Source organism: Vombatus ursinus, unplaced genomic scaffold (genome assembly GCF_900497805.2).
Source record: "Vombatus ursinus unplaced genomic scaffold, bare-nosed wombat genome assembly UNPS02004093.1, whole genome shotgun sequence".
Taxonomy (NCBI): Eukaryota; Metazoa; Chordata; class Mammalia; order Diprotodontia; family Vombatidae; genus Vombatus; species Vombatus ursinus.
This window is the reverse complement of record NW_020943871.1, coordinates 98509-115742: the sequence shown is the minus strand read 5'-3', so window position 1 is coordinate 115742 and position 17234 is coordinate 98509. Positions and strand designations below refer to the sequence as shown.

Below are 17234 nucleotides of genomic sequence, written 5' to 3'. Positions count from 1 at the left end.
GGGAGGGTAATCACTCACTCACTGTATGGCAGTCACAGGGGCACAGTAGAAGCAGGTGTGCAATTAGGGTGGTCACTTATTGGCACATTTGTTTCTATATATGAAAATCTATTGGCAATGTACTCATGCTGACAGTAACACTGAGGAACATACCAGCACCTTTGAAAATTAAAAGGGGCATCTGGATTGTACCATAAGAAAGAGAAGACTCCAGGTTAGATTGAGTTAAGACTTGGCAGTTGGCTTAGAGTTCCAATTCTCATAACTACAAGAGCATTTGAGTTATCAAGTAAATACAGAAGATGGCAGTTATTAGCCTGGGTGCTCCACAAGGGCAGGAACTACCTGAACTTTGAATCTTCCCCAGCATCAACACAGACTTAATACATGTTGGTCAAACTGATTTGACAATTTGACTTGCAGAGTATTTCTTTAGAATGGATTTGAGATGACACTTTAGGCAGAGGGCAATACAGTCTTTAATAGCTTGGAAAGAATTTTTACAGCAAGCATCTCTGATAAAGACTTCATTTCTCAAATATATAGAGAACTGAGTCAAATTTATAAGAATACAAGTCAGTTCCCAATTGATAAATGGTCAAAAAATATGAATAGGCAGTTTTCAGGTGAAGAAATTAAAGCTATCTGTAGTCATATAAAAATACCCTAAATCACCTTTGATTAGAGACACACAAATTAAAACAATTCTGAGGTACTACCTCACACCTATCAAATTGGCCAATATGACAGAAAAGAAAAGCAATAAATGTTGAAGATTTGGTACAATGAGGAAACTAATGCATTGTTAGTGAAGTTGTGATCTGATCCAACCATTCTGGAGAGCCATTTGGAACTATGTCCAAAGGGCAATAAAATACCACTTCTAGGGCTATATCCCGAAGAGATCATAAAAAATTAGAAAAGGACCTTCATGTATAAAAATATGTATAGTAGATCTGTTTGTGATGGTAAAGAATTCGAAATGGAGGGGAGGCCCATCAACTGGAGAATCGTTGAACAAGGTGTGGTATATGAATGTAATGGAATACTATTGTGCTATAAGAAATGATGAGCAGGGAGATTTCAGAAAAACCTGGAAAGGCTTATCTGAACTGCTATTAAGTGAAGTGAGCAGAACCAGGAGAACTTTGAACATGATATCAATAACATTTTGTGATGATCAAACATGAATGACTTAATTATTCTCAGAAATACAATGCTCTAAGATAATTCCAAAATACTCATGATGGAAAGAAAATGCTCTCTACAACCAGAGAAAGAACTGATGGAGCCTGAATGGGGATCAAAGCATACTATTCTTACTTCCTTTTTTTTGTTTGTTTATTTTCCAGTTTATTTTTTTTCCTTTTAGTCTGTTTCTTCTTTCACGATATGACTAAAGTGGAAATATGTTTTACAGAATTGCACATGTATAACCTATATCAGATTGCTTTGCCCCTTGGGAGGGGGTGGATGGAGGGAAAAAATTTGGAACTCAAAATCTTTCTAAAAATGAATGCTTAAAATTGTTTTTATATAATTGGGAAAAATACTATTAAATCAAAAAAAATTATTTGCAAGTATGTGTGCATCTAATTGTTTATAATACTTGAGTGTGAGAATTGCTTTTCTCTTTTCTTTCTCTCTCCTCCTTCCTTCTCTCTTCTTATCCTTATTCTTAATGTTTTCCTTCTTTTTACTTTACTCTACTTTGTTAGGAAACATGTACTTTTCCCCATAGTCCCCTGTCTTCTGTAAAAACAAAGGATTATATTTGCCATATTAATATGATTACTTCTTAAAATGTTTTTCCTGCTCCCTGTGACAGTGGTAGGGAATAGTCACCTGCTTTCAGAAATAATGTTTGCACCAATTGGCCCCATCAGGCTGTGGAGTAAGCCCCAAAGTAATTATGACAAATAAGTTATGAGTACAAAGCTATAACATTTCTTTTTAATCAGAGATGCCTAAATTACTCTCTCCAAATAAGTGTTGTTTTTCAAAGGAACCCAAGAAAACCATGCTCTTGACTTACAGCCACACCTTTCATTTTGATGGAAACAAAGATTCTAGAGTCTGACTGCTGACAGGACTTGGCTGTTGATGGCTATTTGTGTATTGGTTGATTTGCTGAATTGATTTCCATTGTTTTTTCCTTTTTTGATTTTATTCAGTATTTTATTTTTCCTCTGTTACATGTAAAAACAATTTTAACACAAGTTTTTAAAACTCTGAATTTCAAATTCTCTTCCTCCCTCTCCACTTCCTCCTCTCACTGAGAAGATATAGGTTATACATGTGTATTTATGCAAATCATTTCCGTATTACTCATGTTGAGAAAGAAAACAGATAAAAACAACCTCAAGAAAAATAAAAAAGTAAAAAAAAAGCATGCTTCAAACTATATTCAGACGTCATCAGTTCTTTCTCTAGGGATGGATAGCATTATAAGTCCTTCTCTATTTCTGAGAATAGCTAAGTCACGCACAACTGATCATCCTACAATATTGTTGCTACTTTGTACACAGTACATTTCACTTTGTATTGGTTCATGTAAGTCTTTCCAGGTTTTTCTGAGAGCATTCTGCTCATCATTTTACAATATCACAATAGTATTTCATCATAATCAAACATCACAATTTGTGCATTCACTTATTTATTGATGGACATCCCCTCAATTTCCAATTCCTTGCCACCAGAAAAGAGCTGCTATAAATTTTTTTTGTACATATAAGTCCTTTCCCTTTTTTATCTCTTTTAGGATACAGACCTAGTAGTAGTATTGCTATGTCAAAGGGTATATGCATAGTTTTATAGTCCTTTGGGCATAGTTCCAAATTGCTCTATAGAATGGCTGAATCAGTTCACAATTCCACCAATAGTGCATTAATGTCTCATTTTCCTCATACCTCCTCCAACATTTGTCATTTTCCTTTTATGTCCTACTAGCCAGTCTAATAGGTATGAGGTAATACCTCAGAATTGTTTTAATTTGCATTTCTCCAGTCAATAGAGTGTTAAAGCATTTTTTTCTTATTGTGATAGATAACTTTGATTACTTCATCTGAAAACTGTTCATATCTTTTGATCATTTATCAATTATGGAATGGCTCTTATTTTTACAAATTTGACTCAGTTCTCTATATATTTGATTAAAAAAGCCTTAATGAGAGAAACTTGCTTCAAAATTTTTTCACAGTTACTATTGCTAACTATCTCCTTCCATCCTATTTCCCCCTTCTTTATTCAATTCTCTCTCTCCTTTCACTCTATCCCTCCTCAAAAAGTGTTTTGCTTCTGATTACTCCCTCCCCCATCTGCCCTCCCTTCCATAACCTCCCACTTTCTCTTAACCCCCTCCCCTCCTTCTTTCTTGTAGGGTAAGACAGATTTCTATACTAATTGAGAGTGTATGCTATTCCCTCTTTGAGACAATTCTGATGAGAGTAAGGTTCACTCACTTCCCCTCCCCTCCCTCCTCTTCCCCTCCACTGTAAAAGCATTTTCTTGCATCTTTTATGCGAGTTAACTTACTCCATTCTACCTCTCCAATTCCCTTTCTTTTATTATATTTCTCCCTCATCCCTTAATTTTATTTTTTTAGATATCATCCCTTCCTATTCAACTCACACCTGTCCCCTCTGTCTATATAGGACCACTTCTAACAGCCCTAATAATGAAAAAGGTCTTATGAGTTACAAATATTATCTTCCTATGTAGGAAACAATTTAACCTTATTAAGTTCCTTATCATTTCCCTTTTCTGCTTAACTTTTTATGCTTCTCTTCAGTCTTATATTTGAAAATCAAAATGTCCAATTTTATCCCTGAAGGATTATGCTCAGTTGCTGGGGAGGTGATTCTTAGTTGTAATCTTAGCTCCTTTGTCCTCTGGAATATCTTATTCCAAGCCCTCCAATCCTTTAATGTACAAGCTGCTAAAACTTGTGTTATCTTGACTGTGGCTCCACCATACTTAAAGTGTTTCTTTCTGGCTGATGGCAATATTTTCTCCTTGACCTGGGAACTCTGGAATTTTGCTATAATATTCCTGGAAGTTTTCATTTTGAGATCTATTTCAAGAGATGATCTGCAGATTCTTTCAATTTCTATTTTACTCCCTGGTTCTAGCATATCAGGGCAGTTTTCCTTGATGATTTCTTGAAAGACAACGACTAGGCTCTTATTTTTTTGGATCATGGCTTTCAGGTAATCCAACTGTTTTTAAATTACCTCTCCTAGTTTTTTCTCAAGGTCACTTGATTTTCCATTGAGATATTTCACATTAGATTCTACATTTTTATCCTTTTAGTTTTGTTTTTATTGTTTCTTGAATTCTCATGTCTTTAGCTTCCATTTGCTGAATTCTAATTTTTTTCTGTTTTTTTTTCATTTTATTGTATTTTTTAATTAATTAATTTATTTTTAGTTTTCAACATTGACTTCCATAAGCTTTTGAGGCTTAAATTTTCTCCCCCTCCCTCCCTGCCTCCTTCCCCAAGACAGCATGCAATTTGATATAGGCTCTACATATACATTCATATTAAACATTTTCACATTAATCATGCTGTAAAGAAGAATTAGAACCAATAGGAGGAACCACAAGAAAGACAAAACAAAACAAAACAGAAGAAAAACGAGCAAATAATATGCTTTGATCTGCATTCAAACTCCATAGCTGTTTCTCTGGATGTGGATAACATTTTCCATCCTGAGAATTTTGGAGATGTCTTAGATCCTTGCATTGCTGAGAAGAGCTAAGTCTATCAAAGTTAGTCATAGCACAACTTCGCTGTTACTTTGTACAATGTTCTCCCGGTTCTGCTCATTTCACTCAGCAGTAGTCTATGCAAGTCTTTCCAGGTTTTTCTGAAGTCCACTTGTTCATCATTTCTTTTTTTTAATATTATTTTTATTAATTTATTTTGATTTCTCAACAATCACTTCCATAAGCTTTTGAGTTTTAAATTTTTCTCCCCCTCCTTCCCCAAGAAGGTGCGCAATCTGGTATAGGCTATACATATACATTCCTATTAAACATATTTCAACTTCAGTGGTGTTGTAAGGAAGAATTATAACAAATAGGAGGAACCATCAGAAAGAGGAAACAAAACAAAACAGAAGAAAAAAATAGCAAATAGTATGCTTTGATCTACATTCAAAGTCCATAGTTCTTTCTTTGGATGTGGATAGCATTTTCCATCATGAGACATTTGGAGTATAGCCCTAGAAGTGCTATTGCTGGGTCAAAGGGTATGCACAGTTTTATAGCCCTTTGGGCATAGCTTCAAATTGCTCTCTGAAATGGTTGGATCAGTTCACAACTCCAACAAGAATGCATGAATGTTCCAATTTTTACAACCAGTGTTTCTGATAAGGGCCTCATTTCTAAAATATATTTATAAGATATAATAAAATTTATAAGAATACAAGCCATTCCCCAATTGATAAATGGTCAAAGGATATGAACAGGCAGTTCTCAGATGAAAAAATTCAAACCATCTATAGTCATATGAAAAAATGCTCTGAACCACTATTGATTAGAGAAATGCAAATCAAAACAACTCTGAGGTACCACATCACACCTATCAGATTGGCCAACATGACAAAACAGGAAAATGATAAATGTTGGAGAAGAGGTGGGAAAATTGGAACACTAATGCATTGTTGGTGGAGTTGTGAAATGATCCAACCATTCTGGAAAGCAATTTGGAACTATGCCCAAAGGGCTATAAAAATGTGCATACCCTTTAACCCAGCAATAGCACTTCTAGGGCTATATCCCAAAGAGATCATACAAATGGGAAAAGGACCAACATGCACAAAAATATTTATAGAAGCTCTTTTTGTGGTGACAAAGAATTGGAAATTGAGGGAATGCCCATCAATTGGGGAATGGCTGAACAAGTTGTGGTCTATGAATGTAATGAAATGCTACTGTGCTATAAGAACTGATGAGCAGGCAGACTTCAGAAAAACCTGGAAAGACTTGTATGGACTGATGCTGAGTGAAGTGAGCAGAACCAGGAGAATGTTGTACAGGGTAACAGCCAAGTTGTGCAATGACTAACATTGACAGATTTAGCCCTTCTCAGCAATGCAAGGATCTAAGACATCTCCAAAGGTCTCATGATGGAAAATGCTATCCACATCAAAGGAAGAACTATGGAGTTTGAATGCAGATCAAAGCATACTATTTGCTATTTTATTTATTCTGCTTAGTTTTATTTCCTCTTTCTGATGGTTCCTCCTATTGGTTCTAATTCTTACCTACAACATCACTAATGTGAAAATATATTTAATAGGAATATATATGCATAGCCTATATCGGATTGCATGCTGTCTTGGGGAGGGTGGTGGGGAAGGAGGGGGAGAAAAATTTAAAACTCAAAAGTTTATGGACATGACTGTTGATAATTCAAAATAAATTAATTAAAAATTTGTAAAAATTAGAATGGAGTAAATGGAATCTAGTGACTTTATGAAAAATCAAGACATTGTAAAACAAAACCAAAAGAATGAAAAAATAGAAGCCGATGTGAAATATTTCATTGGAAAAACAACTGACCTGGAAAATAGATCCAGGAGAGATAATTTTAAAATTATTGGACTACCTGAAAGCCATGATCAAAAAAAGAGCCTAGAGGCAGCTAGGTGGCACAGTGAATAGAGCTCTGGTCTTGGAGTCAGGATGACCTGAGCTTAAATCTGGCCTCAGACACTTGACACTTACTAGCTGGGTGACTCTGGGTAAGTCACTTAACCCCATTGCCTAACACAAAAAGAGCCTAGACATCATCTTTCAAGAAATTGTCAAGGAAAACTACCCTGATATTACCAGAGGGTAAAATCGAAATTTAAAGAATCCATCAATCACTTCCTGAAAGAGATCCAAAACGGAAAACTCCCAGGAATATTATAGCCAAATTCCAGAGTTCCCAGGTCAAGGAGAAAATATTGCAAGCAGCCAGAAAGAAACAATTCAAGTATTGTGGAAACACAAGTAGGATAACTCAAGACTTAGCAGCTTCCACATTGAGGGATTTAAGGGCTTGGAATATGATATTCCACAGGTCAAAGTAGCTAGAATTAAAACCAAAAATCACCTACTCAGCAAAACTGATGATTATCTTTCTAGGGAAAAAATGGGCATTCAGTGAAATAGAAGACTTTCAAGCACTCTTGATGAAAAGACCAGAGCTGAATAGAAAATTTGATTTTCAAATACAAGACTCAAGAGAAGGATGAAAAGGTGAACATGAAAGAGAAATCATAAAGGACTTATTAAAGTTGAACTGTTTATATTCCTACATGGAAAGAAGATATTTGTAATTCATGAGACCTTTCTCAGTATTAGGGTAGTTGCAGGGGGAAAAAATGTGTGTGTGTGTGTGTGTGTGTGTGTGTGTGTGTGTATATTCTTGATGAAAAGAGCTACCTACTCTGTATGTGTGTGTGTGTATATGTGTGTGTGTGTGTATATATATATATATATATACACACACATATGTATATGCACACACACAGAGAATATATAGAACATATATAGAAAAGAACATATACGTACTATATATTTATATATATTGTATATATGTGTGTGTTTATATATATACATATATGTGTGTGTGTGTATGTGTGTGTATATACACCCACCCACCTACCCACACACACACACACACACACACAGAGGACAAAGGGTGAGTTGAAGATTAAGGGATGATATCTAAAAAGTAAAATGAAGGGGTGAGAGATGAATGTACTGGGAAAAAGAGAAAGGGAGAGGTGGAATGGGGGAAATTATGTCACATAAAACAGGCAAGAAAAACCTTTTACAGAGGAGGGGAAGAGGGGGGATATAAGTTAAGAGTGAATGAACTTTACTTTCATGGGATTTGGCTTATGGAGCAAATAACGTACACATTCAGCTGGGTATGGAAATCTATCTTGCCCCAGAGGAAAGTAGGCTGGAAGGGGATAAGAGAGGGAGAGGTGATAGAAGGGAGGGCCAATTGGGGAAAGGGATCAGGGACAAAAGACAGAATAGAATAAATGGGTGGTGGGATAGGATGGAGGGAAATATAGTTAATCTTTCACAACATGACTATTAAGCAAGTGTTTTGCATGGCTACACATATATAACCTATATCGAATTGCTTGCCTTCTCAAAGAGGGTGGGTTGGGAGGAAAGAGGGGAGAGAAAGTGGAACTCAAAGTTTTAAAAACAAATGCTAAAAACTGTGTCTACATGCAACTGGGAAACAAGATACACAGGCAATGGGGTGTAGAAATTTATCTTATCCTACAGGAAAATAGAAGGGGAAAGGGATAAGATAAAGAGGAGGGATTGATAGAAGGGAGAATAGATTAAGGGAAAGAGTAATCAGAAAGCATGGTGTCATAGGGTGGGGGGAGGAGAGGGATAGGGAGAAAATTTGGAACTCAAAATCTTGTGGAAGTGAATGTTGAAAACTAAAAATAAATAAATAAATTGAAGGGGAAAAAAATAAAAAAAAAAAAAAAAAAAAGGGAGCGGAACCAGGAAAAAGGAAACAACAGCAAAAAAAAAAAAAAAGCAGTTGAAAAAAATGTCAGTAATGCTGATTAAGCTTAAAAAGTAAAAGAAAAAAAGAAAAGTATTTGACTAATAAAACTAAGACATGGTTTTATGCAAAAAACAATAAAATAGATAAACTTTGGTTGATTTGATTAAAAAGAGAAAGAAGAAAAACCAAATTATTAGGATTAAAAATGAAAAGGGAGAACTTACCACCAATGATGAGGAAAATAAAGTGATAATTAGGAGCTATTATGCCCAACTGTATGCCAACAGATCTGACAATCTAAGTGAAATGGATGACTGTTCACAAAAATATAAATTGCCCAGATTAATGGAAGAGGAAAAAAATATTTAAATAATCACATATTAGAAAAATATATTGTGCATTATCCTGGTGATAAATTGCTGAAATCTCTTTGCTCATATTTTATTTAAAATGTTTCCATCAATATCCATTAAGGATATTGTTCTATAATTTTCATTCTTTGTTTTGGCTCTTACTGGTTTAGGTATCAGCACCATATTTGAGTCATAAAAAGAATTCGATAGGACTTCTTCCTTGCTTATTTTTCCAAATAGTTTATATACCAATGGAATTACTTATTAGTTCTTCTCACCAATACAGTCATCTAAGACAATTCCAAAAGACTCCTGAAGGAAAATGTTATCCACACCCAGAGAAAGAACTGCGGGGTTTGAATGCAGATCAAAGCATGCTATTTTCACTTTTTTTTAAATTTTTTTCTTTCTTGCAGTTTTTCCTTTTGTTCTGATTCTTCTTTCACAACATCACTAATGTGAAAATACATTTAATATAATTTCATATGTATAAGCTATATCAGATTGCTTGCCATCTTGGAGAACAGAAAGGGGAAGGAGAAGTGTGAAAAAATTTGGAATTCAAAATCTTATGGACGTGTATGTTGAAAACTTTCTTTACACCCTAGAACCAGGGTTTATACAGAGTCTGTCTTTTTACTCTTTGATGACACTACTTGATGCACTGATGTCTATGGTAATCCTCAGATATGTCGAGCTAAGTGTAAAGGAAATGATGCATTCCCATCAGACTCTGGTAGAATGTTTTTTCCAAGAACCACAGAGTGGTAGAGCTACCATGTCACCTTAGGCCACCTCTGATGCATAAATGAGCATTACTGGATTCAGTTGTTTCCATGATAGTATGCCTACAGGAGATTCATATCATCTTTGGTTCTGAAAAGGTGATTTTTGCATCTGTTACTATCTCATAACCCAAGCCGTTATATAAATCCTTTCAAACCTTTCATATCAGCAAGAGGCAAAGCTGGGGTAAAGAAAGTGACACCTTCAGGACAGAGTATTATGTAGACAAGAAGCAAAGAATTCCATTCAGGCCAATAAGGATCTACTGGGCACTTAGTAGAAGATACCTTTCCATTTAGGGGAAGGTATTTTTCCTTTAACATAAAAAAAAAACCCCAAACCTTTCTTATACCTCTAGTCTTAGAATTTCTAGAGATTTGGGAGTAGTTTAGTGAGATGAGAGAATGAAAGGCAGCAGGATCTAGGGGATACAGCAGTGAAAAGTCAGGAAAACCCAGGTTCAAATCCTGCCTCAGACACGTACAAGCTGTACACTCTCATACAAGTCACTTGACTTCTCTGGTTTTCAGTTTCCCCTCTGTAAAATTAGGGGGATGGAAGGAGATGGCCTCTGAGGTCGTCTCTTCCAGCTCCAGATCTAGGGTCCTGTGATCCCATGGACTCATTGAAGGTGTTAAAGGAATGACTGGGCAGGGAAGGAACTGAGTTCCAAATATACACCATATAAGCTTGGTAGTGTCTGAAAGGAGAAAGAGAGACAGAGACAGATGGAGAGACAGAGAGAGACACACACAGATATATATATATATGAATATATATATATACACATACATAGAGAGAGAGAGAGAGAGAGAGAGAGAGAGAGAGAGAGAGAGAGAGAGATGGCTTTGCTCAGATGGAGTAGAACAGTGGGAGATAGATGTTGAACATCATTCGCTATTCAGGAGTAGAAGAGCTGGATTGGACCCTAAGCCCTACCACTGAGGACAATAAATACAGTTGTAGCCTCACTTGCTTTCTGAGTTTATATTCTCCCAGGCTTTTTGGTTTTTGTTTTTTGTTTTTGCTAGCCCTGCACACCTGGGCAAATGTTTACCTGCATGCCTGATTGCACAATGGTCAAATGTCACTCAAACTTTTGGTATTTCTTTCATAAATTTCTTTCAAAACTAATATAACCCATATTTTTCTGTTTCTTTTCTCTGAATATTGTTCTTGTGAGTGGGCAATATCAGTGTCTTAACCAATTAACTGGTACACTGAAGGGTGAAACCAACTCAGTGGTGTTTACACTGCTATGAATTCTTTTCCTTTGTCAGATGACCTTTGCTATAAAGAAGGGTTTCATAGGTAATTTTGATATGTTTTTTGTCCTGAATTCCTATTTCAACTGAAGGAATTCATTACTCATGTCCTGTCATAAATTGAGGAGTTCATTTAGCTCCATTCTTCTCCTCTTAACCAGAAGTAAACTGTCCCACAGGTTAATATCCAATAACAGTAGACTCTGGAATTCATCTGAGTGTAAAATTCGAAGCTGGACAGAAGACAACAGCCTGAAAGTAACCATGAAATGATGATATTATTTGATGTCATTAAATGAATTATTTTTCCTTGTCCTAAACCAGACTTGCACAACATATGGCCCTTGGGCCACTTGTGGCCGACCAAAGGATTTCAGGCAGCCCCTGAAAAATGTAGAGGATGTGAAAGAAAGTAAAGATGTAAGGAGTGCTCTGTCTGTGCCCTGCTTAATCCACCTTCCACGAGACACTACTGTGCCTATTATGTAACATGGCGGGAGGGTTGCCACTGTGCCCTCTCCTGTTTGTCACGTGACTCGCAGCAGCCAACCATCGCCAGTCTTTCTCTAGTCTGAGAGGAGGGAAAGTCGTATATTTTGGTTGTTTTCAGTCCTTCCCGATGTTGAACAGGGACAAAGTGAGTGCAGCCAGGCACCAACACAGCTGACTCCCGCTAGGTGATGAGTGAGATTTCCTGCTGAGGCAACCTCCTAGGTCAATCTCACCAGTGTATTCTGCTTTTGTGGTAGAGCCCCCTGGAGCACTCAGACCAGGGATGCCCCAGGAGTAGTCACATCCTCAATACTAACCTCTTGGTAAAGTGAGGGGCAATTGCCAGTGGTGAACTAATGGGACAAGGCTCCCACTGCATCTGGGGCTATCTCCAGTCATCCTGACCTATGTCTTGTCACTAGACTCTGATGACCCTGGAGGAGAGAGTGAGGCTGGTGACTTTGCACAGCCCTGCCTCACTTAAATTCAATTCACTTGCAAGTCAAGACATTACCCTCCTGAGGTCATTGGTTCTTTTGGATAATGAAGGAAAAAAACAAAACTGGGACAGGTCACAAATCAGGTAAATCAAGGAAAACCATCAAGAGAAAGAGGAGGTAGGCAATATTAATCATTCTATATAATTGATCAGTTAAGCAAATGGATAATTAATTCATGATAATCTCCTTCTCCCCTGCCCCAATTCCTTATCAGTCTCTGATGGTCAGGGTCCAGTGGCCTCCTGTCCCACTAATCTGAGTATCTCCCTTCTTTCTTTTATTAGAGATAGTATATTGTTAGTTCCCTGAGCTACTATCTTCTCAGGAACACAGCCCTTACACCAGCATCATTCCTCCATATCCATCCACTCACCTCTGAGGGCACATCAAGATGGACAGAGTAATTTCCTAACTAGTTCCCTGCTCCCTGTGGTTCTCCTGGTTTCGTGCTTGGAGAAAAATGAATGATTCTGGGGAGAGAAAATACTATGGACACTTTCCCCATATGAGTGTAATAAAATGACTGTGAGGGTTTAGGGCATCTTAGTTGCTGTTGGAGCCCCTGTATTTGTGGGGCTGGCCATAAAGAAGGTACGACTCTCATTTTTTCATGTGTTGGTGGAAAAAAAAAGAGTGATGTGTGGATATGAATTTATACACCAGAAACATCTGTCCTGTTCAATATAGTAATAGAAATGCTAGCAACAGCAATGAGATAAGAAAGCCCAAATGAGGGAATAAGCACAAATACAGAAGAAACAAAAGGTCTGAAGAATTAGGGGAAAACAGGCATGTAAATGTATCATTAATGGAGATGTGAATTGTTCTTGCAAGTCTGCAAAGCAAGTTAGAACTATGCCCCCAAAACACTAAAATGTGAGTTTATTTTGAACCAACAATACAATACTAGGCCTATTGCAAAAGGAGTCATCCTATCAGCAAATTATTTAGAGCACCTCTTTTCAGAGTAGTCTCAAACTAGAAATTAAGGAGGTGGCCACCTAATAGGGAAGGCATAAACAAACTGTTGAAAAAGAATATCATGGAATATTATTGCCAGGAGACATGACAAAATGGACAGTACCAAAGGAAAATAGGCAGACAACTATATTGTGATGAAGAGTGAAGTGAGCAGAACTAGAACAATTGACACAACAACATTAATAGGAAAAAAAAGATTTTGAAAGCTATTGGAATTCTAATTAATGCAATAATAAATCTTTTTTTTTAATTTTAAACAAGAAGTTTATTTCAACAACAAGATGTTTGACTTGAAGGGAAAACTATCTAGGATCAATTTTTTTATAGTAATTTATCCACACTGAGAGACAGAGATTGCCCTACATGTAACAGCTACGTACAAAACAGTTACAAAATCGTCCTTGGTTTTACAATGATAAAACAAAAACATTGAAATTATCCAATCAAACAAGGTACCCAAGGATTTTTTTATGGGTTTTTTTTTGTTGTTGTTGTCGTTGTTGTTGAACAGTGAGAGCAAGATAACTTACTGGAATATAAAGATAAAAGTTGAATAAGCATGCCACTAATGGAGAAAAGGGATATTTTCACAGAACCAGTTTGTTTTTTCCCCTCCCCATCTCCATTTGATGTTGATCATAACATACCATTGGCCATTTAGTTAAAAGAAAAATAGGCATTATGCCTGTGCACATACACCAATTACTTTATGTACAATAAAGGAATGGGGGAAGGGAATCAAACAAGAGAGAAAACTATACTGCACTAATCAGGATGTGGATGAACCAAATCTTGGTTTTCTAATTGTGAATGTATTGTTTTCCTTGGGAGCACAGTTCTGGAGCAGAGTTGCATGTTCTCTTTCTAGTAAGCGCCTCCTGTCTGCTGCTGGAATACATCAATTATATCTTCATCCTCCATCTCCAACTTTTCAGGTGTATCTGTTGCATTGATTGGTTGCCCATCAAATCGGAACCTGATCTGCCTCATTGAAAAACCCTGTCGTTGACAATAGGCTCTCATTAGTTTACCAAGGGATGTGTACTTCTTAATATTAAACTGCACCACCGAACCATCTTGCCCTGCCACCTTCAAAATAATGCGGTCCTTGTTTTCAGTCTCCATGACTTCCTCTGGCTTTTCGTTGTCCATGGCGAGTCCCGGGGTCTCCTGAGTCGCCACTTTACAAAAGCTGCACCAGGATGGTCCCCTCCAAGGGAGAGGCAGCAGCAGCAGGAGCAGGGGGAGGAGGAGGAGGATGGTGGTGATGGTGAGGAAGAGGAGGAGAAGGAGGAGGACGAGGAGGAGGAGCTGCAATGATAAATCTGAAGTTCAGAGGCCTGAAGATGAATCAAGTCAGCCACCCATGGCTCCTGTGACAGAGTCTATAGATTAAAATCCAGAAAGAAATGCACATCTGGATTTCATCCATAGCAGAATCTGTCTTTCTGGACCCTGGGTACTTATTGTCAGGCTTCTGTTATTGTTCTGGTTATAAATTTTAATCTGAATTTCCTAAAACTTTGTAAACAGCGGCCTGCAAGAGCCAGGTATATGGGTGACAGTCCTGGGTGGGAACTGTCCCTTGTCCCTCTTCAGGGGTCTGAGATGCAGGGGTGCAAACCCAGCCCCCACAAAGACACATTCTTCCCGCACCCAGGTCCTTGAGAGAGGGGACCCCCAGAGAGAGGCAGGGACCCCTAAAAGGGCGGGTCTGTGCCCCGCTGACAGACTTCAGGCCGGGTCCCTGCAGGGGCCCAGGAAGGCCATGCCCTCTCCGGGGACACCGAGGGACGGTCTCGGGAGGGGAAGGAGGCAGGGCGTTGGCAGGCTCGGCCCAGGGGGAGCAGAGGATGCCTCCTTGTTTAATAGGGGTTTGTTTTTCTCGGGGGGGTTGGGGAGATGGGGTGGGGGAGGGGAAAGAGGAGGAGAAGAGGGGGGCTGAAACGGGGTCTGTCCGACGAAGTCTCGGGAAGCGGGGCGCCCTTGGAGGCGGGGATAAAAACAGCCGCACAAGGACGGGGACAGTGGGGAAACGAGGGATGGGGGGGCTATGCTCCCCAATGCGCTCTTTCCTCCCAGGACCGGAGGGACCGAGAGAACCGCTAGGCCCCCCCTTCTGGACTCAGCCCCCGACACCTGAGAAGGGGGAAGGGGACGGGGGATCCCACAAGGGCTCTCGGCGGCCCCACCCCCCCCACACCCAGGCAGGCCTGGTCAGGGAGGCCGACCTAGGGATTGGGGGAAGAGTCTGAGGGGCCCAGGAATAAATTGGGGTACGGGGGGAAGGGGAGGGGCGGTGTGAGGACATCCAGCAGCAGCACTACCCCGCCCCCCCCAACTGAACCGGCCCCTCAATAGCTGGTCTGGGATTCCACGAACCGTGCTGTGATGTCACATCCGGAGGCGGGGCTTACCTCAGCCAATGGAACACAAACTGTAACCATGGAGAGGGCGCGGCTAACCGAGGATGCTGAAGAGGGGGGGCCCTGTGGCCCCAGGCGGGGACGGGGGCTCCCCTTGCGACCCCTGGCTGGGCCACAGAGGGGCAAGGCCCTGTTTCCCTCAGTCCCCAGGCACGGCCTAGGCTCAGTCAGCCAGGGCAGAGGCCCCGGTTTCTCTCAGGCGGGTCTGGCTGAGGAAGGGGCGGAAGACGGTCCAGTGACTCAACAAGCCTCGGAAAGATGCAGTGTGGGAAGGGGGCGGGGCGCCCGTGATTTCACATCCGTGGCAGTCACTGTTGTGTTTTTGTGGAGTCTCAGGCGCGCCTCCTCCAGGATGTGTGCACCCCTGCAAATTCCACTACCAAATGCTGTGTTAAGAGAATAATGAAAAGCATGACCCACGATGCCATTTCATTCCCTTTTCCCAATCTGAAAACTATTGACAGTGAATTGATAAAGGGCTAGTGTCAAATTCACCAAGGCATTTTGAAATTTCAATTCCAAGTCCTGTGTGATAGGACTAATGTCTCCCAGAATTTCTCCTGGACATGGGTTTGATCCATGCCTCTTCCTTCCCTAGTAAAAAAGCATTTAGTTTTCCCCACAAGATGACAAAGCTCCTCCTGCAGCCCCAAGGCAATCTTTTTATACTTCTCTAATGAACTCATTATCCCTCTCACCACATTGGCTCTTCAGAAAATTGTCATCCCTCCTCACGCCTCCCATGGCTCCTTCCCACCCCTACCCAGCCTCTCAGCTGAGAACCCTGCCTCATACTGTACTGAAAATACTGAGGTCATTCCCTGAGAGCTCCTTCTTCGCCCCTCCTATTCCTCTCACATCACTCAGATGCCTTCTGCCACTGTCTCCCCCTCCACCCGTCTCACACATAGAGATGTGCTTAGTTCTTAGTAAACCAAACCCCTGTCTACCTGCACGAGGGGTCCCCTTCCAGCCCATTTCCTCCAGCAAACTGCTCTCTCTATCATTCCCATTCTCTCCCTTATCTTCAATATCTCCCTGTGTACTGGCTGCTTTCCCCCTGCCTGCAAGCATGTCTGTGTCTCCTCCGCCCTTAAAAAATCTTCCCCTGGATCTATCCATCCCCTCTAATTATCATCCCATATATCGCCTCCCTTTTGTGGCTAAACTCCTTGAATAGGCCATTTACAATAGTCTCCTCTATTTGTTTTCCTCTTTCTTCTTAACTCTTCTGCAGTCTGCCTTCTGCCCTCATCATTCAGCTGACATGTCTCTCACTAATGTTGCTAACCATCTCTGAGATGCCTAAAGTCCTTTTCTTAATCCTCACCTTTCCTGATCACTTTGCTTTGTTGTTCACCCTTCTTTTGATACTTTTGTCTAAGTTTTTGTGGCATTATTCTCTCCAGGATCTCCTTTTTATCAATTAATAAACATTCATTAAGTGCCTATGATGGGCCAAGCATGGTACCAGAAATACAAAGAAAGGTCAAAGACAGTCCCTGCCCCTGAGCACCTCACCATGGCCACACCTTCTCAATGTCCTTAGCTGGATCTTCATCCAGGTCATGCCTGGTAACCATGAGTGTCCCACTGGGCTCTGTCCTGAGCTGCCTTCCCTTCTAGCTCAATACTTTTTCACTTGGTGCTCTCATCAGTTCCCATGGATTCAATTAACATCTCTATGCAGATGATTTTCACATTTATGTGCCAATCTGATCCTCTCTCTCGACCTCCATCCTTGAATCTCCAACTTGCCTATTGGAAGTATCCAACTAGATGTCCTGTCGACATCTTAAATTCATTGTGTCCAAAATTGAACTCTTTCTACCCCACTTCCCTCAACATTCTTCCCTTTCAAAATTCCTTATTCCTTATTCCTTATTACC

General features: G+C 39.7%; 1 protein-coding gene across 1 annotated transcript; it reads right to left on the bottom strand.

Moving 5' to 3' along the window:
• Positions 1 to 13416: 13416 nt before the first annotated feature.
• Positions 13417 to 15587, bottom strand: LOC114053457 (small ubiquitin-related modifier 2-like). Its single transcript, XM_027876540.1, has 2 exons — positions 15337 to 15587; positions 13417 to 14230 (listed from the first exon to the last, which is right to left on the bottom strand). Exons 1-2 carry the CDS (start codon positions 15364 to 15366, stop codon positions 13784 to 13786), a joined length of 477 nt encoding a protein of 158 aa, XP_027732341.1. The 5' UTR covers positions 15367 to 15587; the 3' UTR covers positions 13417 to 13783.
• Between the last annotated feature and the right edge of the window lie 1647 nt (positions 15588 to 17234).